General features: G+C 37.5%; 1 protein-coding gene and 2 pseudogenes across 5 annotated transcripts in view; 1 reads left to right on the top strand and 2 right to left on the bottom strand.

Moving 5' to 3' along the window:
• NVL (nuclear VCP like) overlaps nt 1-18,826 on the bottom strand; it is a 68,394-nt gene extending 49,568 nt beyond the window's left edge. For 4 of the 5 annotated variants that reach the window (XM_036235403.1, XM_036235402.1, XM_036235404.1 and 1 more), the window contains exons 1-12: nt 18,705-18,826; nt 17,414-17,487; nt 15,714-15,766; nt 15,528-15,627; nt 12,046-12,103; nt 11,025-11,297; nt 8,350-8,479; nt 8,065-8,141; nt 7,391-7,525; nt 5,861-5,962; nt 3,025-3,142; nt 597-741 (exon numbers count right to left, since the gene is read on the bottom strand). In XM_036235403.1, coding sequence (XP_036091296.1) covers nt 597-741; nt 3,025-3,142; nt 5,861-5,962; nt 7,391-7,525; nt 8,065-8,141; nt 8,350-8,479; nt 11,025-11,297; nt 12,046-12,103; nt 15,528-15,627; nt 15,714-15,766; nt 17,414-17,487; nt 18,705-18,761 — 1,322 coding nt within the window. In that variant the 5' untranslated portion in view covers nt 18,762-18,826. Of the gene's footprint in view, nt 1-596; nt 742-3,024; nt 3,143-5,860; nt 5,963-7,390; nt 7,526-8,064; nt 8,142-8,349; nt 8,480-11,024; nt 11,298-12,045; nt 12,104-15,527; nt 15,628-15,713; nt 15,767-17,413; nt 17,488-18,704 lie in introns of those variants that run through there. The other variant, XM_036235406.1, reaches the window with a different exon arrangement.
• LOC118613453 lies at nt 9,421-9,539 on the top strand (annotated as a pseudogene).
• Nucleotides 18,827-23,492: 4,666 nt separating the features above from the next.
• Nucleotides 23,493-23,611, bottom strand: LOC118613504 (annotated as a pseudogene).
• Between the last annotated feature and the right edge of the window lie 1,642 nt (nt 23,612-25,253).

Raw genomic sequence — 25,253 nt, 5'->3', positions numbered from 1 at the left:
ACTATGGCATTTCAGGTAACTTCTTTACCAGATTTCTACCCTACTGCTTGAATAGTGCCACCTGAGATATTCTTGATTACTGCCATTTTGGTGGACATTTTTTTGCTCTGTTGACATTCGACTCCAATAACTAGGAAAGGCTGGTCCTACAGCAAACACAGATTTCAACTCTCTGACTGCCATTTAATTATTTTTCACAGAACCTGTGGTTTTAGGCAGGCTAGTGCCACAGGTTAAGGTATGGTACTCAGATATAATCTACATGCGGACTAGTGAGCACTGCTCTGCCAATTAAAAAACCTTGCGTTTTGCAAGCCATCGTTAATAAGGCCATACAAATGAGTATGGAATAATGACTCCATTATCACTACTGAAAAAAACGGCCTGAAACAATTGTCCTTTTGATGAGTAAATTATTTTCTTAAGTATTAATGTGGGCTTTCTTCCTTTCCAAATCAATTTCAATGGTGTGTGTGCACACGCATAGACACAAAGGAGAGGAAGAAGAGGCTACCGGGTGTTTTTTGACCCTCAACTGCAAAGCCTCCGGCTGAGATGACATAGTGGTGCATCAATTAAATTCTATAAAAGCATACCTTTCCCTGGATGCTTCATCTGGGATGCCTAGGCATATTTCCCGGTCGAACCTTCCTGCGCGTCTCAAAGCAGGGTCTAACGAGTCTGGTCGGTTTGTAGCTCCGATGACTAGGACCCGAGCTGTAGCAGCCACGTTATTCAGATCTGGTTAAGAACCAGACACAGGGTGAGTAGTGAGCAAGACATCCAACACTGAGGCCAATAATGCTTACATGAGTGATTTAAGTGGCTAGAGAGAAAGGATTACACACTTTCACGGCAATACACATAGAAGACTAACACTGACTAAATGTCTACTATGTGAAAGATGTGAGGAAGGTAACATAAACTGTCCTCAAGCAGCTCACAATCTCCCGAGAAACAGTAAGATGAATTTTGTGAAGCTTAACAGTAGGTATAAACAAAGCTCCACAGTAATATGAAGGAAGAGAAATAAGGAGTAGTTCATGAGGGAGGTAACATGCTGGCCTTCAAAGGCAGGATGTTAATAAGTAGGGCTATAGGTTAATGAAATTCTACATGGGAGAAATGGTATGAGTGAAAGCACAGAGGTACAAACATGTGTGGCTTGTTTAGACAAGGCGAGCAGTCTACCGGAGAGTCTGGACAAGACAGTAGTACATGTCTCAAAATAGATTCACGACATTAATTTAATGTGTGGGAAATACAATATACAGTCTCTCCAGCTGCTCTAGCTTAATCTAGAGATAGAACGCAGAGCCTAGTGTGAATCTTCCGTAAGTTTTCTCTCAAGTGAGGCAGGGGACCAGCAGGGAGTCTAAAGATACACTCCCTCACAGGTAATAAGGCAGTAAGATGCTAATTAAGGACCCTAACAGCCAAGCCATGAAGAGTTTGGAGTATATTCTTTAGCCAACAGGAAGTCGTAAAAGGTTCTTCTGATGTGATTTGTGTTTTGGAAAGATAATTCTAATAATAATTATGAAAAGAGGAATCAAAGGGAAGAGTTTGTTGTGATTTGATGATAACAATCAGGTGAGAGATGAGGGAAATAAGGCAGGAACATAGTAAATTTAAAGGAAAAGCCCAATTTAAGTACAGTGTGGTAGATGGAATCAAAAGCACTAAGCAAGTGATTCCACATGAAGGGTGAGGGAGAAGGAAGAGACAGAGATGACTTAGTTTGGATGATGAGGTGGGTTGGGAGATAAATATAGGAGGCAATAAGCCTCATGACAACTCTGAGAGGTAGGTTTTTACATGGGGAGACTGAAGAACTGAGTTTGAGGGACGAGGGCTAAAACAAGACAAAAGATGTGGCAAACAGATGTCGTTAATGACTTTTCTATGACTACAGCCATACCGTGGAAATACATGTGTAAATAAACATCTGGGTTCTAGCCTATGCTTTGCTCATGATTTGGTGTATGAACCTGGCCCTCTGCTCTCTGTGTTCAAGATGATGTATACAACATGATATTTTAAGATCCTTTCCAGCTCTTAATAATTAGAATTATATATGAGTTTAAGTTTTTGAAATCAGGTGAAATTATTTCTCATAAGCGATCTCATTACCTTGTTCATAGTTACTTAAAAGTCTTAAGTTACTAAAATTTAAAATTTATAAACTCTGAATTAATAAGCGTTTAAAATTCTTAAACTGTAGGGAAAAAAATTACCACATGGCACAGACTGGGGGTTGACTGTGTAAGTTTACCAGGTTCCTGGTTTCCATCTTCTGGTTTATAAGGGGAACCTTAAAACACAGAGAGACACCAAAACCCCCAACTAAGAGGGCTTTCAGTAATGTTCTAGCAATAGAGAAACTGCTTAATCCTTGTACTTGTTCGCTTTTCCACATTTTAATATCTCTGAAGTTAGAATGCTTCTATTATCAATGTGATAAGCGCTGTGTCATAGTTTGGTAGAGTCTTTTTCCTTCCCAGAGGTACATAAAATAATCGTGTAACTTATAACTGATAATAATTTAACTTTAGTAAAATAAAAAAAGGGCCCATTATAAAGATATTCCCTATAGTTTACTGTTAAGCAAAATCAAAAACAACTTAAATATCCATCAAATGGGAATGATTAAGTACAACATGATAAATTTATCCTAAAGAATATCATACAGCTGTTAAAAAGAGGTAAATATAATTGCATTAAAATGGCAACATTTCCAAGACATACTGTAAGATACAAACAGCAAGTTATAGAACAATGTGGTACAATTGCAGTAGTATAAAAAGCAAAACAATGTTAGTGCATTTATATGTGTATAAATTCACTGAAAATAACTAAGATATACTCCAGAAACTTGAATTAATGGTACAAACTTTTATGAAAAAAGATTTATTTTTCACTCTGAGTTCTATTCTATTTGAATGTTTTATATTGTCACTTACTACAGTATTAAAAACAAGGACAATTTATTATCTTAAGGCAAATTCATTATTTTAAACTGACCATCCATGCAGGTTAGGAGCTGGGCTACGATTCTTCGTTCCATATCTTTTGAAGCAACTTCTCTTTTGGGGGTTATAGCATCAATTTCATCAATAAAAAGGATACAGGGTGCGTTTGACTAGAAATAAGAATATCACAAAGACAATTATAAATATGTCCCTCTACTAGAGCATAGTTAAGTATGCACATTTTTAAAAATTTTGTAGTTCGAGGACATTTCACGAAAAGAACAACCCTAAGGAAGGCAGTTCACAGTATATTATCTCTGATGTTTATCTTAAGAGAAGCAAGTTACTTAAGAGACGCATTTAGGATAATAGTATACCACTAAATCAGAACACCGAAGCTCACCGCAGATGCTCTGTGTGCTACTGACATAAAAAAGCCCAAGCTCTTCCTGGAATCTGCTGTGAGAGGCATTAAGAAACACCAGGGACTTTGTTTTTATTTTTTACTGTGGTAAAATACACATAAAATTTCCCGTTTTAACCATTTTAAGCATACAAACCAGTGGCATTAAATACATTCATGCTGCGGTGCAACCGCCCGCCACCAGAACTATCGTCTCCAGAACTTTTTCATCATCCCATACTGAAACCACCAGAGGCTTATTTTGAAGACTATATTGAATAAGGAAGGACGGTGAAGTTCCTATACAGTGGTGCAGATAATGAGCACCTTTAGATTTTTTTTAAACATAAACTAGAGAGGGCTAAGATAGATTAATATAGGCATCAGCTACCTAGAGTGGTCAAACTCACAGAGGCAGAATGCACAGTGGCTGCCAGAGGCTAGAGGGAGGGGAAAATGAGAAGTGTTCAATGGATAGAGTTTGAGTCTGAGACGATGAAAAGTACTGGAGGTTGACGGTTACACATACAGCACGACTGTACACAATGCCACAGAACTGTACACTTTGAAATGTTTAAAACAGTAAATTTAAATAGTAAACTTAAGTCCTTTACCATAATAAAAAACAGGTAAGAATGAGTTAAAATGAAAACTTTACATAAAAATATCTAGATCTACAATATAAAGCACAGCTCATTCTTAGTTACTCAGTGGTTGAGAGTGACATGGATGACGGTTAAGAGTCAGACTCTGGGCCCGGCTAAGACGCAAACCATGGGGACTGCTGCAATTCAAAGGGAAATGATTTGGCCCCCCAGCAGTTGGCTCTCTTCCCAGTCCCCCTCACGGGAGTGTCCCCAGAGAAGCACCTATGACTGCTGGATACCCAGTTACAAAAGAGAAAAGTTATAGAGACCAAAGGTCTCAGGAAGCAAGAACGATAGCATTTAACAATGACCTGGAAAACTGAATGAGAAAAAGAAGAAAAGAGTTAAGTGACGGTCATCAGAATTTAGACTAAAGAAAGCAGTTTTCAACAATAACAAAAAACATTCGTTTTGATGTGGACTTTTTGTCCTCTGATCCACTTACTTTAGTGTACTCACTTTCATTAGGGAACAGGGGGTCTAGGAAAGAGGGGTGGTGTTATACTATACATATATATAGAGAGAGAGAACATTGACTCTCAGAGATCTTACCAACTCAGTATTAGTTCAGAGAGAGATGTAAACAAGAACCACCACCTAAAGATGCCATTTGTCTCTTTTACTTTCATTCATCATTATGTTTACCACAAACAAACTCTCACTCACTAGCTCATCTTGGAAAACAGGTTAACACCTGCAAGAGTTTGCCTGCTTCGCACAGTACCCTTGCAACCTTCCTTTCCATCTTCCTTATACTGTCCGCACCCTTTTCAATGTCAGTCTACACATCAAAACAAGTCGATGGCTTCTACAGTCTTGCTATTAAAAATTATTTCCTCGATTACTGCTAAAATTCATCTTCTCTTCTAATTTTTATCTGTTTCGAGCAGTTGCACTGGCTATTTCTACCAGCCTCTATATATTCTGGATCCAAATAATGACATGAAATTTAACTTCCCACCATTTTTAGTTTTTACCCAGTGTGATGACTGGTGATTGCTCAAGTGTGCAAAATATCATAGCTAATATCTACAAAGCTTTTGCTGTGTGCTAGGCACTACATTAGACGTTTTAGAAGAATTCCTTCATTTAATACTTTCAATAATCCCAAGAGATCTGAGTAATATTATTCACCTGGTTTACTAGTAAGGACACTAAGAGTGGTTATCTCTTGTCCAGGATTCCACAATTACTATGTGGTGGCACAAGGATCTGAACCAAGCTTCTGACTTCAAAGGACAGACATTTAACTGTTACATTATATGGAAGATAAAACTTTAATTGGACACAAATGTCATCTTCCTCAGACAGTCTTAAACACCCAAATGTTAATAAAATGAATTACAATTAGGGTAAAACCCAATCTATAATTTCTCTGGTGAGAGAATTTTCTTTTCACAGCTTCAATTATGCAACTAGAGAAGAGTTTATCCTAGCATTTCTATGGTTGTTTTTATAATGTGATAACCCTGATGTTAAAAAATTTCACACTGCTTACAAGTTTTTTTTGGTCACACTTAAGTTGCAGAAAGTAAAAGTGAAAGAAATTATCACAAGGGTAACTTACTTCCAACACATGACTACTAGGTATGACAACCCAGAACTTCTCACTAAGTACATTTATGTTTGGTTTCAGTTTAAACAGATTATTTTACCCAACAGTAACCTCCATCAGTAAATCTACCGTAAATATTGAGCCATCATGGGTAGCAAATTACCATGCTCACAAAAGAATGGCCAGTGAGTGGGTTAACAAATATTGGCATCAGAGAAAACAGGATTGTCAATATAACCTTATATAATCGGACAACCTGACATCAAGTCATTAGCTGACTCACCACAGCTTGTTCAAACAGTTCCCTCAGCTTCTGTTCAGATTCTCCAGACACTCCAGATACAATTTCTGTAGCAGCTACTTTCAGAATTGGAAGGTCAAGCTCCTATGCACAAATATATAAAAATAAAAGAATGACCAAATTTTCAAATTTTAACTTCCCTGCTTTTTCCTATTCAGTCCCTCTCTCAAAATTATATTTTAAAATGACTAATTTCCTGAGGAATGTCATCTTTTTGTGTTGGTTTAATGAAAAACATTATTTAAAAATCTATGGTTTTATTCAAACACATTGACTATAGATAACTTCTACTTGTTCTTACTTTATAGACGTCACCATAAAACTGTTATCATCTCCTCTGAATAAAGGGTCTTGAATTTCCAGAGACATGTCCCCCCACCCCCCGCTTAGGGCCGAGCCAAAACAGTTCTATCTACTGTTTATCTGCCGGAGAGGAACTAGCAGGGGCTGGGACACAGCTGTCTTCCATGTGCGCTACCAGCATTTCTCCAGCTCGAGACCAGGTACGTGGCCAGTTACGAGTCAGAGGACAAGGGCTTTTGCAGTCATGGAGGAGAAAGTCCTGCTGTCCCACTCATACAGTGGCAAGTCTGCCTACATCCTACTCATCCTTCTGGTCATCTGAAAGTTTTACTTCTGCAATCATATTTTCTTTGATACTCTTAATTTGGGTATCCCAACAACAACATGGCATTCTGTAATTCTTCTGTCTCCCACTCGTTACAATTTTAACTATGTAGACATTTATTTGTATGAATGACTGTTTATGTCTGTCTCTCATATTAGACTGTAAAATTCCTTAAAGATAAAAAGTGGGTTTGTTGTACTTATCACTATATTTTGATATCTGGCATGCAGAATTCAGACAATAGATTTATTCAACAAATGAATAAATGAGGCAAATCCATTAAGTTATCCTATAAAAGTGATTTTCTTTCACAGAGCACTGATCTAGTAGTGACCAGTATAGTATGCTGTTCTTCAAAATGAAGTTACTTGGGCATTTTGTATTTTACTACCCATTGTTCCTGAAAAATGTGATAGGAGTAAAATAAGATTGCTAACTTTCTACTTTGCTAAGTAAATATCTATTATCACCACTTTAGAAAGGATAATTTAATACTAAAAAGTATTAAGAACATGACTCCGAATGAAAATTTTTAATAAATTTAGCTCTATGAAAAACAATACAATCCTCAGTTTTCTTATTTTAGTGATCTTAAGAAACATTAGCGAAAAGGGAAAGAGAAGAAACTAAAATGTAAACTAAATATTAAAAAAAGAGTTGTTTACAACCATATGACTTTGCTTCTTATCTTCCTCTTGCCATATAAATAAGTGGTTACATTAAAAAAATAGCATCTCACAAACAGCAGCAGGAATGAGGTAAAAAATAAAGGATTGGTCCTTTATTGAGAATATGCCAAGTCTGGTTCAAGTTGACCAAAGAGAAAAAACAAAAACAAGTAACAAATAAAAACAACGAAAGCAACCGAGCGTCCGCAACCTCACCCCGGCAACCGCATGTGCAAGCAACGTCTTCCCGCAGCCTGGCGGCCCGTGAAGGAGAACTCCGCGTGGGGGTATGACACCCAGATGCTGGTACACCTCCGGGTGACGCATGTGTATGAGCATCTTGCAGACTTCCTAGCAGGGAATAAACAGCAAAGATGTCTTTTTCAGCCCAAGAGAGAAAGAATCAATGTGAAATAAAATGTCCTATTTTTTGGAGCAGTAAAATATAAGAAAGCAAGTCCAGGCCTTAGACTCTCAGCTGACTCTGAATCCCAGCTCGCTTCCTGTTGTGTGATTTCAGCAGTAACCTCTCTGAACTTTTATTTCTTAAGTGGTAACATCTACCTTGTGGATACAACAAAAAGCAACCAGCATGGTAACTGAAACAGACACTAAAAAGTAACAGGAACCATTATTATTACTTTTAAATAATACTGCTTATAAAGCATGTATTAATGTATACTATGATTAAAGTGGTGACAAAGATGAGGACATTATGCTTCTTTTATCCCTCAATATCCTGAAGAGTTCAAGTCAGGTCTGCCTCGCTCACCTTCTGAGTCTCCTTTTCTACACCCAGTTCCCATTAGAAACAAAGAGGCAGGCTTGGTTTGCAAAACTAGATTCATAGCAATGTACCCACAGGAGGTAAAATTCTGAATCTGAATAACCTTTAATGTCGCATCATTGCCTCCGACATCTTCAAACTTCACGTTGGAGCTCTGAAATTCTAGCCCCTTGGCTTTAGCTGGCAAAGAAAAAAGGAGGTGAAAAGATTAGTGATTCAGTAGTAACTCATGTAATATTCCTTACGTAAACAAGGCCCATGACATACTGAAATATTTTCCAGTAAATGTCTCCGCACACAGATGGTCCCCCAAGCAAACCAGCTTGGAAGAGTGATGCCTCTCTCCAAGTGAGCGTGGCCTCCGCCACCTGCAAGACTTGCATCGCACCTCTCTTTTGCAGGACAGCTTCTATTTCTCCATCCACTTCCTGAAGATCTTCTTTTTTCCTTTTGTTTTCTTTGCTCTTTAACCTGTCTTTCCTTTTTTTATTACTCTCCAGAAAAGACTCTTTCGAATCCTGGAAAGAAAAGAAATTTAAATGGTCTATCCTTGAAATTATAATGCCAACTTTCTTAAAGATGGGCATTATTACAAAAATCCATTCCTGCCCTGGCACTTGCACCTGTTAGCTCGTCCTAAACTCTTTGTTCGAGGATGTCTATCTTTTCCATAAACTTAGAGCTCAGTTTATATATCCCAACATTCGAAACTTCCTTTCCAGATTCTCCTAGTTAGAATTAACCTCTTTCTCATATTCCCAGAACCCTGAATTTGAAACTGTATTACAGCCTAGACAATCTGCCTTGTGTTTGAGTGATTCATCTATGTCACTCCCGTTGAACTGTGAGCTTCTGGAGTTAGGTAACTAACGTTCACCTTTTATTTCTCACTGAGCCTTTTACATAGTTGGTGTTCATCTATTGTCTGACAAATCACTAATTAAATATGCCCAGAGCTGCTTTGACAGCCATAAAAAAAGTACAATTCAACATAAGAATCAAGCTCTTTCCCTGACCTTGCCAAACATAATGTTCTTTAAAAATAGACAATCAAAGCGAAGAGATTTGGAAAAAGGGTCCACCAATAATTCAGAAGGGGAAAGTTTTCACCAATCAAAAGGCTTAATTCTTGGAAAGCACTAAGAGCAGCTGTCCAAGAGAATTGCAATGAGAGCCACATACGTAATATTTTATATTCTAGTAGCCTCATTTAAAAAAGAAAATTGAAATTAATTTAGTAATCCATTTTATTTAACCAAATATATTCAAAGATTCATTTCAATATGTAGTTGGTATAAAAATTATTGAGATGTCTTATACTGTTTTTTGTAGTAAGTCTTCAAAGATCAATATGTACTTTATGCTTATAGCACATCTCAATTCGGACACTAAATTTTCATGGGAAACACTTGATTTGTATTTAGATGTTATAAAATTTACAGCTGAAGAAGTAGATTCTGTCTACGGCCATGCCACCCTGAATAAGTCCAATCCCGTCTGATCTTGGAAGCTAAGCAGGGTCGTGCCTTGTCAGTACTTGGAAGGGAGACCACCTAGGAAGACCAGGTGCTATAGGTGTAAAAAATAAAAAATAAGGGATTGTAAGTTGACAAGTTCCTTGCAATCTGTGAAGTCAACCAAGGGTTGTCTCATCTAAAAAAATTTTTTTAATTAAAAAAAAGTAGCTTCTCTTCCCCAAGTTATTGCAAACATACTTAAGAGACTTTCTAATAACTGAGTTGACTCTTAAGTTTTTAAATTTAAATTTAAGATTCAGTTCCTCATTCCTCATTTGCACTAGCCACATTTCAAGTGCTCAAAAGCCACATGTGGCTAGCACTTACACACTGGATAGTGAGCCCTAGAGCAAATATAGCTTCTATTCTGGGGCAGATTACATTAAATCCCCTCTCATTCTGCTAGGCATTAAAAAGAATCAGTTAACAATGATGCCCAGTGTGTTCATTTTCAATTCGAGCTTTATTTTTCTTTATGTAGTGCATACTTCTATTTAAAAAGGTTGAAAAAATAGGGTGTCTATTTATTCTATACATTTTCATACTGCATTGATTTATGTAGTATCCCTTAAAGTGTCATCCTAGATAAAAATAAATCACACTGCTGTTTCAGGAGCTATCTTCCCTTCTCCCTACAGCAATCAACTTTCTGTAATGTTCTCCCCGCCCAAGCGGTAATTCTTAACTCTCACCAGTATATGCATCTCAGAAAGTTCATTAGGCAGTAATTTAGCAAACAGACTGGCTACTACATGGTAGATGTATTTTAAGCAGGGATTCACTATTAAGGAAAACAAAGTCCCTGGCTCTCCTGGAATGGACATTCTAGCGGAAAAAACCAACTAAACAATTACGTGATATAAATCAAGTGGTTATAAATGCTTTAAAAAAAGAAAGCAAGCAGGGTTAGGAGACAGAGCATCCAAAGACGTGCTGTTCTACATGTCAGGAAAGGCCTCTCTGCCAAGACTACAGAGAAGAGAGATGTGACAAAAGATGGAGGGAGCCGCAGGAAGCTGGGGAGTGTTCCACACAGAACTACTGACGCAAATCCCCCGGGGACAGGGTGCTCGGGGCGCTCTAACACAGCAAGACGCTGCTGCGGCTGCAGCAAAGCTGTGAGGTCATGGTGAAGAGTAACAGGTGAGACTGAAGAGGCAGCAAGGCAGCCAAACCACACAGGGCTTAATGAGCAACTGCAATATCTCTGATTTTAGACTGAATAAAGTCACTGGGGGGTTTTTAATATAAGAACGACAGTGATCTGACCCAACCTGTAAAAGAAATGTCTATGTGTGAAGAATAAACTAGGGAAACAAGAACGGAAGTACATTCCAGATGGAGGTTATTCCCATAATTAAGCAAAACAGAGAAGAGGGCGGATGAGGATGCGAATGATGGGAGTAGTGAAAAGTGATCAAATTCTACATGCATTTCAAAGTTCCTATGTCTTCTACATAACACAAGAAACTGCTTGATATAATATTCAATGAAAAGACCGTAATGTACTTTAACTCTGTGGAACTTAAATTTCACTAAAAAATACCTCTATCTCAGATACTGGCTTCTTATGATTACTTTTCTCATCTGACAGGTCCAAGAAAAAACCGTCCTTCTTTCCACCTGGAGTTTTGTCAATAAACCATCCTCCTTCAGAACCTCTGGCAGGGGTCTTCGAAGCAATGGAGCCTGTTTTGGAAGTTATCGGTAGTTCTGAAACGGTGGTTTCTCTGTGCTCCATCTCAAGAGTACTTGAAACAGAATCAGGATTTCCTTTCCGATATAAGGAGAGCAGGGAAGTGTTCATATGATTTGCTGACTGGCAGAAACATGATTTTAGCATAAATCATTAAAGAGGTACTCATCCAAGTTTAAGTTTTCTACATTTTGCTTTCAACTTCTCTCATAATATTTAGTCAGAAAATATAGGTGTTCACAATAAGATGATTCATAAACATTTACTATGCAAGATGTTGGATCCCCCTGCACTCCAAGTTAACGTACCAATCCATAATTGGCAGTTAAATAAAACCAAGTAAGAACAGTCACTTTTTAAAAATACAACAGATGAAAATGAGCAGGTAGTCAGTGAGTTATTACTAACCCATTAATTCAAAACTGGTTTACATAAAACGCTGTATAATCATGACTTTGTTAATAAATTCAAAAACTGAATTACCAATGGGGGAGGGGGATAGAGTAAGTTACAAATAATTTGACATATTATTCCAGTACTTCCCTTTAATCTAAGCCTGTTTATTGGCAATGCGGCTCTTTGGCAGAAAATGTTATCCTTTTCTCCATTTGGACTATTAGTTCCTCTTTCTATTAATGTTTGCCCTGATTTCTGGCCATTCTCTTCTCCTCTTTTTCCATGTATAATAGGCCACAAATACAATTACTGGAAAGATAGCTATTCTAAGAATTCATCAATAGTGTACACAGAAAATTTTCAATTTTTCATTGATGAAGATGTTCAAAGTCTCTTATTCTATTCCTCATTTTCTAAGGAGGGTTCATAATGATTAAAAGAAAATCAGAGTGGGTCCATTAAATGTTTGGCTTACCTGTGGATCTGGGTAATCATCCATATTTGAGTCATCATCTGAATAGCTTTCAGTATACCTCAGTAAAAAGAGGAAAAGAAACATTTTAAAGGCTTTTCTCCCATATCCTAAAAAAATTACTGCCTAAAACAAGAAAATATACTGAAGCAGAATATTATGGTTAAGAGTACAGGCTCTAGAATCAGAGAAATTTAGATTCAAAATCCAGCTTTACCAGTTACTAGATTCCATTTAACTTCTCTGGGCCTCAGAATCAAAATAATAAATAATGTGTATCTCACTGGATTAACAGAGAATGAAACAAAAGCTTGCATAGTCTTGAGTACATTGTAAATGCTTAAAAAACTGTGGTTATAGTTAGACAAGCAATAAATGAAAGTGAAATGCAAATTCCCATCAGACCTTCAGGTCTCATTTAGAAATATCAGATGCCAGGAGAGGAAATATTACAGCAAGCCATAATTAAGCACTTTGAGTAACAAATTCAAATGCAACATGACCAAGCCATGTGACCAAATGTAACTTTTCTAAGTCTGTTCAGGAAGGTACAAAGTTTTTTCATACAATATGGCAAAAAAAAAAAAAAGAGTATAAATCCTAATAACTGCAAACTGAGAATATAGTTTCAGTTCATTATAACCAGGAGTTGATACCTAATAGTTTCGAATAATTATAGGACTCTGCTACTATTTAATATAGCTCTTTTAAGGAAATAATTAAATAAAAAAAAAGTTTTTCTAAGTAAAAAGGTTTACATGGATCCCTCTATAAGTAAGCCATGAATTCTTCTGTTATTCAAATAAAATAATTTGGGGCATTTCTTTTCAATGTAAATAAGATAGATTATTCAATTATATGGGAAAAAATTGTTTTGCCCTACAATTCATGTCATGTCCTACAAATAAAGTTCATTATAAGTAGATAAAAGGGTTAAATGTAATAGTATAAAGAAACAATAAACCATAAAGGAAAAGACTGATAGAGCTGACCAGGTAAAGATGCAGAATTTCTCTAATCAAAAGACATTATTAACAGAAAAAAAAAGGCAAATGGCACGATGGAACATGCATTTTCAATATGTATAAAAAAAGGTGCTATTTTATACAAAGAACTCTGAAAACTAATAAGGAAAATTCAAATACCTCTCAAATTAAAAACCCATTAGCAAGCAAGTCACAAAGGAAACATGAAACAGTCCAAAAAACTAACCTCATTAGTTATTTAAAAATTTCAAATAACAACAATATGATCAATTTTTGCCTATAAAACTGGCAGAAATTAGCTAATAGTATAACTAGATTGCAAGAGTACGGAGAAGTACACTCTTTATCCAAAGCTGCTGGAGTAGAAACTGAGGCAACATTTTCTGGAGGGCAATTCCAAATGTACCCAAAAACATAAGCTCAAAAATATAAATCTCTCTGACCCCAGAAATACTTCAGGATTTTAACATTAAAAAAAAACCACAAAGAAATGTATACGAAGATATTGCACTAAAGAATTTACTACGCATACAATAGTGTAAAACGGGAAACAACTAATGTTCAACAATATGAAGCTAGTTAAAAAAATTATAGCAAATCCAAATGCAAAAGCAGCAGCTACAAAGAACATAAAGAAGCTACCTCCACAGATCCTATAGACATTGAAAGGGAAATGAAAATATTTTCAAAGCTTTATGCCAATAAATTTCTCACCTGAGATGAAACAAATTTTTTTAAAAGTACAATTTACCAACATTGACTTAAGAAGAAAAAAAAAATAGGAACATCCTTATATCTAGCTAAATTAAATGTTATCAAAATCCTTTCCAAAAAGAAGACTCCAGGACTAGATGATTCTGGGTGAATGTTAAGAGTCGAGAAAGAAATAGCAGTAACATCACGTAAACTTTTTGTAAAATACAGACAAAAAAATATCTTCCAACTAATATAAGGCTAGTATAACCTTCATAACAAAACCTGACAAAGACACTGTGGAAAAGGAAAAAACTCAGACCAATATGAATATAGACAGAAACATGTATAAAAAAAGATTAGCAAATAGAATTCAACAATACATGAAAAAGTTAATGTATCAGGACCAAGTAGGGTTTATTCAAGGAAAGCAAGATTGCCTTAACACTCAAAAAATCAATGTAATTCATCAAATTAGTAAAGGGAGAAAGCCATAATAAAATCTTTCAATAAGTATATAAAAAGCATTTGATAAATGTAATACCTGTTCATGATAAACTCTCAGCAAACTAGGAATATTAGGAAACTTTCTTATTCTGATAAAGGGCGACTATAAAAAATAAAACTGTAGCTGACGTCATACTTATGGTGAAAATCTAGACTGACCATACAGAGTGTTGCTAACAGGTGAAATGAGTGGAAATCTCGCATATTGCTGATGTAAAGGTAAAATGGTACAAACACTCTAGAAAACAGTTGGCCAGTTTCTTATAGTTAACTTTGCAGTTACCATAAGACTCAGCTATTCCACTTCTAAGTATTTACCAAAGGAAATGAAAACACCCTCTACTTAAAAGTCTTGGACGTAAGTGTTCATAGCAGCTTTCTCTGTAAAAGCCAAAATGTGGAAACAACCCAACTATCCATCAAAAAAGAAATGACACATGGCATATCCACACACACTCAACAAAAAGCAGTGAACTATTGACATACACAACACTGATAAATCTGAAAATCGTTATGCTAAGAGTCCAGATTTTGCAAGTATATACTGTATGATTCCATTTATATAAAATTATAGAAAATGCAAACTAACATATGGTGACAGAAAGCAAATCGATAGCTGTCTGGGAATGGGGGTGGAAGGAGAAATAAACTGCCAACAGAGCACAAGAAAACTTCTGGAGTTGATGGAAATGTTCGGTATCTTGCTTACAGTGATGGTTTAATGAGCCTATGCATATGGCAAAACTCAACGAATTATGTATTTAAAAAATGTACAGCTTATTTTGTCAATTATATTGCAATAAAGTTATGAAAAACCCAAGAATATTATTTAACAACAAAATTAGGGGGCACCTTTTTTTGTATCTGGCATTGTATGAAGGCAGAGAAAAATAAAGATAATGAGACAGTTTTGGTAATGCAAACAAGTCAACAAATAATCTCAATGCCATATAATATGATGAGTATTAGCATAAATATCTATAACTAGGAGTTAAGGAAACACTAGGAGTCTAAAAAAAGCCTGACAAAGGCAGTAACACAGCCTTTTGAAGGTTAACTCTTGAAGGCTGAGTGGGAGATGGTGAAAATGAACACTCCAGTTGCAGGAAACTACCCATACAAAGGCACAAAGAGTCTGGCCTCTTTGGGGAACAGTGAGCATTCAGTATGTCTGAAGTTAAGGACTGGAGAGGTTAGATGAGCACAGTGCAAGGCCTCACTGGCCACGAGAACCATGGAAAGTTTTACATGTAGGTCACAGGTTCATGTAGAAAAAACCCTCTGTTTTGTAATCCTTACTCATTATCCTCTTCACCTTGTCTTGCTCTTTTTGCCAGATGCTCGTCTTCTAATTCTGTTAGATTCTTAAGTTCTTTCTCACTCGTAATTATGCTAAATACTGAAACAAAAAGAAAAATGTCATAAGCTAAAACAATTCTTTCTATAACTTTATTAGTAATTCAGCTCTAACACTAAAAGACTCACCTTTTTCTACCTGAATCCTAAAAGCATTTCTTTTTCTTCGACCATAGTCTATACTGAAAAACATAACAGAAGTTTAGTACAGTGGTCTTCCCAACATTTTTCCATTAAGCACAATTTAATCACATAAACTTACATGAATATATTTTTGTGTCACTGTGTTCACACTGATCATAAACCTATTTTCAAACAACTCTGGAGTTTGTATTTTTACTAGTGCAATTTTTCTTGATTAGAAATGGGGTTGATTAGAAACACTGTTGGCTTGTACTGAAGGGGATAGAGACAAGATGAAATGTAGGCAGGCTGCTGGACTTCTGGGATTCTAAAGGACAGGCCAAGGGAGCTATGGATGTGCGTGACTCTTAAATAAAAGGTAAGGATGACTCCAAAGGAAGCTCAGAGGTTGGCAGGGCTGCCACGTCATCATGGGTCCAAGGGGCACAGGCCTGGCGAGTGGCACTATCTCCTCCTCAGTTCTAAAGGGCAGGGCAGCCATTCCAGTGAGCCCATGGACAGGGCACTGAGCTGAGAGGGATTATTCTTAACATCCAGTGGAATCTGCCCTGCTAGGTTTCAGACTTGAGCCATGATCCCTTTCTTCTTTCCAATTTTTCCTTTTGGATTAAGAATGTTTACCCTATGCCTGTCTCACCATTGTATTTGGGAAGTAGATAACTTGTCTGGTTTCACACGTTCACAGCTGGAGAGGAATTTGGCCTCAGGATGAATCATAGCTGCAGTTACACCCAGACCTCAGTTAGATGCGATTTAGATGAGATTTTCAATTTAGAGTTGATACTGAAATGGGTTAAGACTTCTGGAGCTGCTGGGATAGAGTGAGTGCATTTCTAAGTGAGCAGAACACGAATTTTGTGTGGCAAGAAGGCAGGGTGTTATGACCTGGATTGTGTCCCTCCAAAAGCCATATGCTGATGTCCTACCCCTGACTACCTCAGAATGTTACTGTATTTGGAGACAGGACCTTGAAAGATGTAACTGAGGTAAAATGAGGTCATATTGGTGGGCCTTAAGAGCGAGAGATTAGGATACAGACACCCACAGAGGAAAGACCATGTGAAGAACACATAAGAAGTCAGCCGTCTACAAGCCAAGGAGACACATCAAATAAAGTAATCCTGTCAACGCCTTGATCTTGGACGTCTAGCCTCCACAACTGTGAGGAACTAAATTTCAGTTGTTTCAGCCACCCAGTCTATGATACTTTCTGATGAGAGCCCTAGCAAATTAACATACAAACTAAGGAGAAGAAAACAGAGAAACCGAAAGAGACAATGCAGGGGTAATTAATGAAGTAAGGTATCAGGAGAGGTGGGATTAGAATCACAAGAAAAGGATTTAGTCTCCAGCGGGAAGACTAAACAAGTTACACATTTTTAGGTAAAGAGTCAAGAAGCTATGGGAGGTCGTGCCTGATGGTTTTGCTTAATGAAGCAGGAAAAGAATACTCTTGATCAGACTGGAAAGCAGTGAAGATAAGATCCCCTCTAATAACAAGGACAGCTCCTCGCATGTAACAGGTACTTGAGAAATATCTGGGTAATAGAATTGAATTCTGAACTTAGGGACTGGTGAACTAATGCCAGCAGCTATTTTTTCAATTGGAAATTTAGGCAGTATAGAAACTTTTTAAATGGTAGGAAAGAAAGAAAACTAAGAATCTGGAGATTGCATTTCTTTACCTGTACATTCTTTGTAAATCAGATGCTAAGACTCCAGTGTCCACATATTTGCCACATCTGTTACTGGTGAGGTACTAAAACAGAAAATATGATAAATATTAAACACTCAATATTTCAGACTCCATACTTTTAATCAACAAATAAGAGACTGAGCTATTCAAACATTTATACAGATGCTCCTTGATTTACAATGGCGTTACATCATTTACGATGGGGTTACACCTTGATCAACCCACTGTTTAAGTTGAAAATATCAGTCAAAAATACATTTAATACACTGAAGCTACTGAACATTATAGCCTAGCCTAGCCTACCTTAAACATGCTCAGAACATGCATTAGCCTCCAGTTGGGCAAAATTATCTGAAACAACGAATACACTATGGAGTACTGGTGACTGACCCTCGTGATCATGTGGCTGACGGAGCTATGGCTCACGACCACTGCCAGCATCATCAGAGAGCATCTTGCCGCATATCCCTAGCATGGGAAAAGGTTTAAATTCAAAATTCAAAGTACAGTTTCTATTGAATGTGTACCACTTTCTTTCACTCTACTGTAAAACGAAAAAATCGTAATTCAGGGACGGTCCGCACTTTAATGTAAACTCTTTGCTAACAGAACACATCAGAAACATAAATAAAAATCACCATATCATTGTCAAGTCTGAAATCAGAGAGTTTAATAAACATTATTGGTCACTATGACAACACAAAAACAATAACTAGAATAGCTATAAGGTAGTGAGGGTTTACATATATCGTAGGTTCCCAAACACCCCAGAACAACGCATAAACTCCCAAGAGCACCGAGGGATATTTTAAATTTGAGGAAACACGGTAATATTTGAACTAAATAGTTATTGAGCTGCTTGAACCTAACTACTTAATAAACAGATCTCTTAGGTATTATTTTTGGCCTGGGCACACCATGAAAAAATTACTGAATGAAAATTAACGTATCCTTTATGACCACCAACGAGCTCCGTTCAACGCGGGCGTTTGAAGAACTGTTCTGTCCTAAATTCACGAGAAAGGAAGATTTTAACTCAAAAGCCGACCCGGGAGGCCCACCAGGCTGCACCCTCCCACTTTCTCGGACTCCTTCTTGAAACTCCGCCCCACAGAGAGGAGGCCAGGCCCTGGACGACCCGCACGTGAGAACTGTCAACAGTCCCACGCCGAACCCAGCCTGGAGAGGCCGATCAAGTTCGACCAGGGAGCCGCCCTAAGAAGGGGCCCTTGGGCAGCGAACGCGGACCACTGTGAGGCCCGGCCGTGCAGGATACAAACCTGGATGACTCGCTGCTTCAGCTTATTATCCACGAAGCTTGCAGGTCTAGGCTTCATCCCGTCCGTCTCCACTACCTCAGCGGGGCCAGCTAGCCTCACGTGACTCGGGGGCCTCCCCGAGGCTGCCCGCGGCGATCGCCGGGTCAGCCGCACCCGAAATGCGCCCCACGAGCCTGCTCTACGCTGTTCTCCGCGCAGCACTTTTGTACCGCGAGTCAATTAAAAAAAAAAACAAGAACAAAGGGTAGTTCTGAAAACATCAGAAAGTGTCTAGGAGTCTTATTTTGCAGGCTCGTCCAACAGGCCCTGAATGACAAGGACCCTTTTGAACAAGTTCAACTTTATTGTTTTCAACTGTGCGAACACGAGCACGCGAGGCTGCGGGGCGTTTCCCGCTGGGGCTCTGTCACGGGAGTTTGTTGGTAATCTTGCTTTTGTTTCTTATTCCAGCCGTTCCAGCCACACCCTGTTCGGATGCAGAGTTTCTTGGCTTAGAAGCTTAACAAAACCCAAAGCTGTAGGTAGACAGAATTGGGACCGTTAAACCAGGGTAAAAACACCGTCACCCCCTACTTGCTTTTCCACCAAATTACCCACTTCCGGAGGCCAGCGCAGGGGCTGGGTGTCAAAAATCAAGAAAAGACTGGTTTACCCAGATGACTAAACCATCTGTTACATTCGGAAATCATTTAATCTTATGCCATTTTCAACATAATTTGTTCAACACATTCAGTCCAAGACTCCATCTTGGCCTGGAAACTGCCCAGAATTTTGTTAAATACATGTATTTGCCCTCAAAAGTTTATTGCGCTGTTAAGGAGACACGAATAAAGGGACAATTATCATTAATTCAAAAAAGAAAATAGAAAAAGTTACCGACTTTAGTTTCTGTTCTCTTGCTTGTTTCAGTTGTATTTTCAATATTCTTATTTGAGGTATTTTGTGGCTTTTAAAAATATCAGGTGCAGCCTAAGAAGTGTGTTGAGGTGTTGGAGAGGGGAGGAGAGGAGATGGAATTAAGAGAAGGTAGTGATATGTTAACAGATAACTGCTCTTACTCAGGATGCTACTGACTAATTTTCAGTTTAGGGTTCAGATTGTATCACTTCTTTTCAATGATTCTTACCTGAACACTGAATAAAGTATAGATTCTCACTCTGATATTCAAAACAATGGTCACCTTGGGCTCCAACTTCATCTCCTACTTCATTATATATGTGCTCTGTTTTTGGCTAAGTAATTGTTGTCTGCATTTACTCAGTCAATGAATATTTATTGAAGGCTGACTATTTCACAGGCACTGGGTGCAACTATGAAGAAACAGGAAAGATTTCTGCTTCTGTGGGGCTTACAGTTCTATTAAAAGGTAATGATAATAAATTATACACAGCACTTTGCTTCCACTGACATTTCCTCTTGCTTACAATGCCCTTCCTGGCCAGCCTATGACTTTTAGAATCCTCGCTAGGTCCCTTTCAGTCTTTTCTGATATTTCCTTTTTTTAAAATCTCTACACATTCATTTAGCAAGTATTTATTGAGTGCCTACCAGTTTCAGCCCCTGCCCTGCCCTCGGGTCTTGTGGGGAAAAGCAAAAGAATTACCAATCAATTTTTTATAACACTTTTTATTAGATTAAGTAGTTATGTGCTTGATTTTATTAAACGTTAGCAAAGGTTCCTTACAGCAAATAGCACAATTATAGTCGATGCCCAGTAACTTATTAAATGAAATGTAATTCCATGAGTGCCAGATGTACCACAAAGAATGAAAATAGGCTGAAGGCTCAGTGGCATCACAATGTACACCGAGCAGCATAGTTCATTAGTTTATCATTTGTCATAGAATACTATTCTACATTTAAGGTTGATTTCATAGGTGTGCAGTCTGTGTAGTCACAAAGGGCTTTGTGCTCAGTAGGGCCTCACACTTGGTTTTTAATGCTCTGCCGTTACCATCTTGACATTCTAAATATTACTTTTTGAACAAGTCACCCTTTAATTTCACACAGGGCCCTGTAGAGACCTGAAGTACTCTAGAGTGGCGCCTTAAGGGTAAGATGACTGTATCAAATGCAGTAGGCAATAATTGAAAGTTAGTACTGAATACCAATAATAGTATGCCTGACCATTTTTCCATTGGTTATTTCCAGTAGTTATTGCCCTGAAGCCAATTTTACATTAAGTCCAGTGTTCAGGTTTTACAGTACCATACATCTAAACCAAAAAGGTTGCTGAATAGGAACCTGAGTGCATGTATATCTCAAGAACTTCCAGCGGTAATAAAAAATGTCCTCCATTCTGTTATGGTGCAGCCCCATCTGGTGGTAGTGGCACATTTCACCTTCTGTTCTTGGCACCTGTGTATCCCAAACTTTGTATCCCCACTAGCAAACAGCCTCTTGTCTTTATGGAAATAAAATCGCCTAAATAAGAATAGACGAAGACTATTCAGGGCTTGCAAGAGCAAGGGAGTCAGCCACCATCACTTGCATTTCTGCACAGACTCAAAGGCAGGCAGAGAACTGGGGAAGCTTAATAACTGAAAAAGGGAAGACTTCAGATCTGGCCTGAATTGAAGACTGATGGCATGGGGGAAGTTGCAGGTACCCAACTAGAAACAAGATAGCCTGTGTGACTAATTAGGGAAGCATATTGGCTTTCTCTGGTTGGTTGTGAGTTGAAAGAACAGGGAGAAAAATTAGGAAAGCTGTCAGTTATTAATGGAGTCCTGGTCATTTGGAGCCTCTTATTACAGGGTTTATTGTTTGGCTTCCTGGATTGTTTGCTAGAGATAATGGTCTGACTTCCTATAGGTCTGACTGGTAGATAGCAGACTGGCTTCCTGGGCTGGTTGCTGCAGATTGTAAGTCAGAGTTCTGTTTTTATAGATGGTCTGGCCATTGTTCATTTGTATATGCAGTTTCTCATCTTTATCTTTCGAAAGGGTTCCAGTTTGGACAATAAATTATAAGGTCATCGTATACGTAATAGGAACATGGATTAAAAGAGCAGAGTGTGCATGGTAGAGGTCCCTTACTGAGGGTCAGGGGGGAGGTTGCCTGCTAGCTGGGAGCTGGAGACTGAGTCTGTATCCATGTTTTCTGAAGTTAAGGAAAAAATCTTTGATTTATTTTATTTGGTAAAAGCTGATAATTCAGCTTTCTAATCAAGTTCGTCTTCCTTTGAGGTGATTGCGTCATTCCTGTCCCTAAGAGAATGAAAATAACATATCAGTCTGACATTTTATGCATTCAGTCTACAAATGTTTTGTATACTATATGCCAATTACTATGCTAAAGTCGGAGGGTACAGTGGTGATCAAACACATGGGGTCTTGGAACTTATGTTCTAGTGAGAGGGACAGGCAATGGTCTGAAAAAACAACAAACATAATTACAATAATGAGAAAGAATGGGGATTTTATAGCTCTTGGAAGAGCACCTTTCATATAGAATGTTTTCAGTGAATAAATGCTAAGTAAATGAATGAAATAGTGAAGTAAATGATCAGGGTACTTTGATAGAGAATAATGAAGGGAGCCTACCTCACTCTCAGTGATCAGAGAAAGACTTTCTGAGAATGTGACATATGAGGACCTTAGGGATGGCAGGAACTGGTTGTGTTGGAAGAGAGTTTCAGGCAGAGAGTGTGTGCAAAGGCCCTAAAGCATAAAAGAGGTTGACCTATTCAAGGAACAGGAAGAGAAAAATAAGTTTCGTTCTCGTTTAAATCACCATTATTTGGGGTTTCTGTCATTTATAGCCACCGTTAGTTCAAATGAGTGTAGGTTATTTCAAATATTTCAAAAGTCGAGTCTAAGAGTAATGTGAAAAACAAATGGCTAAGAATAGACAAAGATTCTTGAATAAGAACTCAGTATTGTTATTCTTTTTTTTAAAGTCTATTAAGGTATCATCTAAATATCCATTTTTAGTGTATAATTCAATTTTTTACAGTACATTTACAGTGCTGTGCAAGTATCACCACTATATAGTTCAAAAACATATTCATAAGCCCTAAAAGAAGCCTCAGACCAATTAAGCTGTCACTCAACATTCCTCCCCTGCCCCAGGCCCTAGAAAACACTAAGCTACTTTTTCTCTCTATGGATTTGTCTCTTATAGACATTTTATATAAATGGAATCATATGATATATGACCTTTTGTGTCTGTCTTCTTTCATTTAGCATAGTTTGTTTTCACGGTTATATCCAGGTTGTAGCATATATTGGTATTTTATTCCTTTTTATAGCTGGATAATATTCCATTGTATGAATATATCACATTTTATTTATCCATTCATCAGCTGGATCAACATTAGGATGATATCTTCTTTTCAGATCTTAAGAACAGTGTTGCTGTGAACATTGTGTACAAGTTTTCCTGTGAATACCTGATTTCAGTTCTTTTAAGTATGTGCCTGAGTGGGATTTCTGAGTCATATGGTAATTCAATGCTGAACTTTTTGAAGAACAACCCAACTGTTGTCTACAGCAGCTGTGCTGTTTAACATTCCCATCGGAAATGTGCGAAGGTTCCAATTTCTCTATATTCTCCTCAAGGCTTATTTTGTCTTATTGTTTTTTAGTTGTAGCCATCCTAGTGGGTGTGAAGTGGTATTTCATAGTGATTTTGATTTAAGATTTCCTTACAGTTAATTTCTTAAAGGTCACCCTGGGAATTACAATTAACTTCTTAATTTAAAGTAGTCTAGTTTGAATTAATATCAATTCAGGGTTGTTGTTATTGTTTTTTTGTTGTTTTTTTTTGTTGTTGTTGTTTTTTTTACGCCTACAGTACCTGGTCTTCCTAGGTGGTCTCCCATCCAAGTACTAACCAGGCCCGACCCTGCTTAGCTTCCAGGATCAGACAGGATAGGGCGTGTTCAGGGTGGCATGGCCGTAGGCTGGTTTTAGTTTCAATGGCATACAGAAACCTTGCTATTACATATGTAGGTTTGCTTCTCTCATTACATTGTTATTGTCACATAGCACATCTTTATAAATCATGTCTGTCAACGGATTTATAATTATAGTTTTATGTAGTTGTATTTTAATTTGTTGAGATATAATTGACATATAACATTGTATTAGTTTCAGATATACAGCATAATGATTCAGTATTTGTATATATTGTGAAACGATCACAATAAGTCTAGTTAAGATCCATCATTATGATTTTGATTCACTTTTCTCTAATGATTAACGATGTGGAGCATCCTTTCTTATGCTTGTTGCCTATTTGAATATCTTCTTGGAGAAATGTCTGTTCCAGGCCTTGCCCATTTTGTAATTAGGTTATTTGGGGGGTTTTTTGGTGATATTTTTTAAGAGTTCTTTATATATTCTAGATGTTAATCTCTTATCAGATATATGATTTTAAATATTTTCTCCTATTTCATAGGTTGCCTTTTTATTCCGTTGATTGCTTCCCTTAATGCGCAGACCTTTTTAAGTTTGATCTAGTTCCATTGGTATATTTTTGCTTTTGTTGCCAGTACTTTTTTGTTTCATATACAAGAAATCACTGCCAAATCCAATATCCTGGAACTTTCCTATATGTTTTCTTTAGGAGTTTTATAGTTTTTTGTCTTTAATAAAATCTGAACTAATTTTAGTAAAATCTTTGCTAATAGTGAATATGGGTCATTCATTTGGCAAACATTTATTAAGCACTAGCTATTTACAGGATAGATGATGCTGGGGGTACAAAAACTAATAAAATAGGTTACTTCTATCATAATCTAAGGTGTGGCTGGCTAGGCATGTAATGAAGATATGACGAATGCTCTGCTAGGGTTATGTACAAGGTGCAGTGGGAGTGTAGTGAGAGCTGGTTTATAAATAATCTGTTAACAGTCTATCTCGTTTTAACCTATGAACCCATTATGATCCTATGAACCTCTGCTGTGTCAGGCAAATCTAGTTGGTTTTGCTTTCTTACTAATTCCCCTATGCATTCTCTTTACTCCTAGTGGTCTCTTTACAGCCAAACTAGTCTTTCTTTCATATTCCGTACACCAAACAAAAGGATATTTTAAAAGTATTTATCAGATGAAGGTACATTTATACTTGAAACTCTTCAGTAGTTTATCATCATATTAGAGCAAAATTCAAACTCTTTGCCAGGGGTCCACAAGGCTCTTTTGACCTTGCCCTACCCACTCTGACCTCTTCCTAAAACCCTCTCACTCTTATTCATTGTACTTGCAGTTGTATTGGCCTTTCTTTCTATTCCTTGAACACACCAAGTTTCTATGAGCACTTGGGCCTCTGTCATCACCATTCCCACCATCTGAAACACTCTGCTTGCAAATCTTCATGTAGCTATTTAGATTTCAATTTAAATGTCAATTCCAGCCTGTCTTTCTCTGATCACTCAGTCTCCAAGTGTTTCCTCACCCTTCCCCCATTCTCTGTAATTATAACTGTCTGTTATTGATAGATGTGTGTGTGTGTCTGTTTCTGTCAGTCTGTCTGTCTCTCTCACTGTAATGAAAACTACAAGACTGTAGGGATATTTTTCTCATTCATCATGCATCCCTAAGGC

This window comes from Rousettus aegyptiacus, unplaced genomic scaffold (assembly GCF_014176215.1).
Source record: "Rousettus aegyptiacus isolate mRouAeg1 unplaced genomic scaffold, mRouAeg1.p scaffold_m13_p_18, whole genome shotgun sequence".
Lineage (NCBI taxonomy): Eukaryota > Metazoa > Chordata > Mammalia > Chiroptera > Pteropodidae > Rousettus > Rousettus aegyptiacus.
This window is presented reverse-complemented; position numbering and strand designations above follow the sequence as displayed.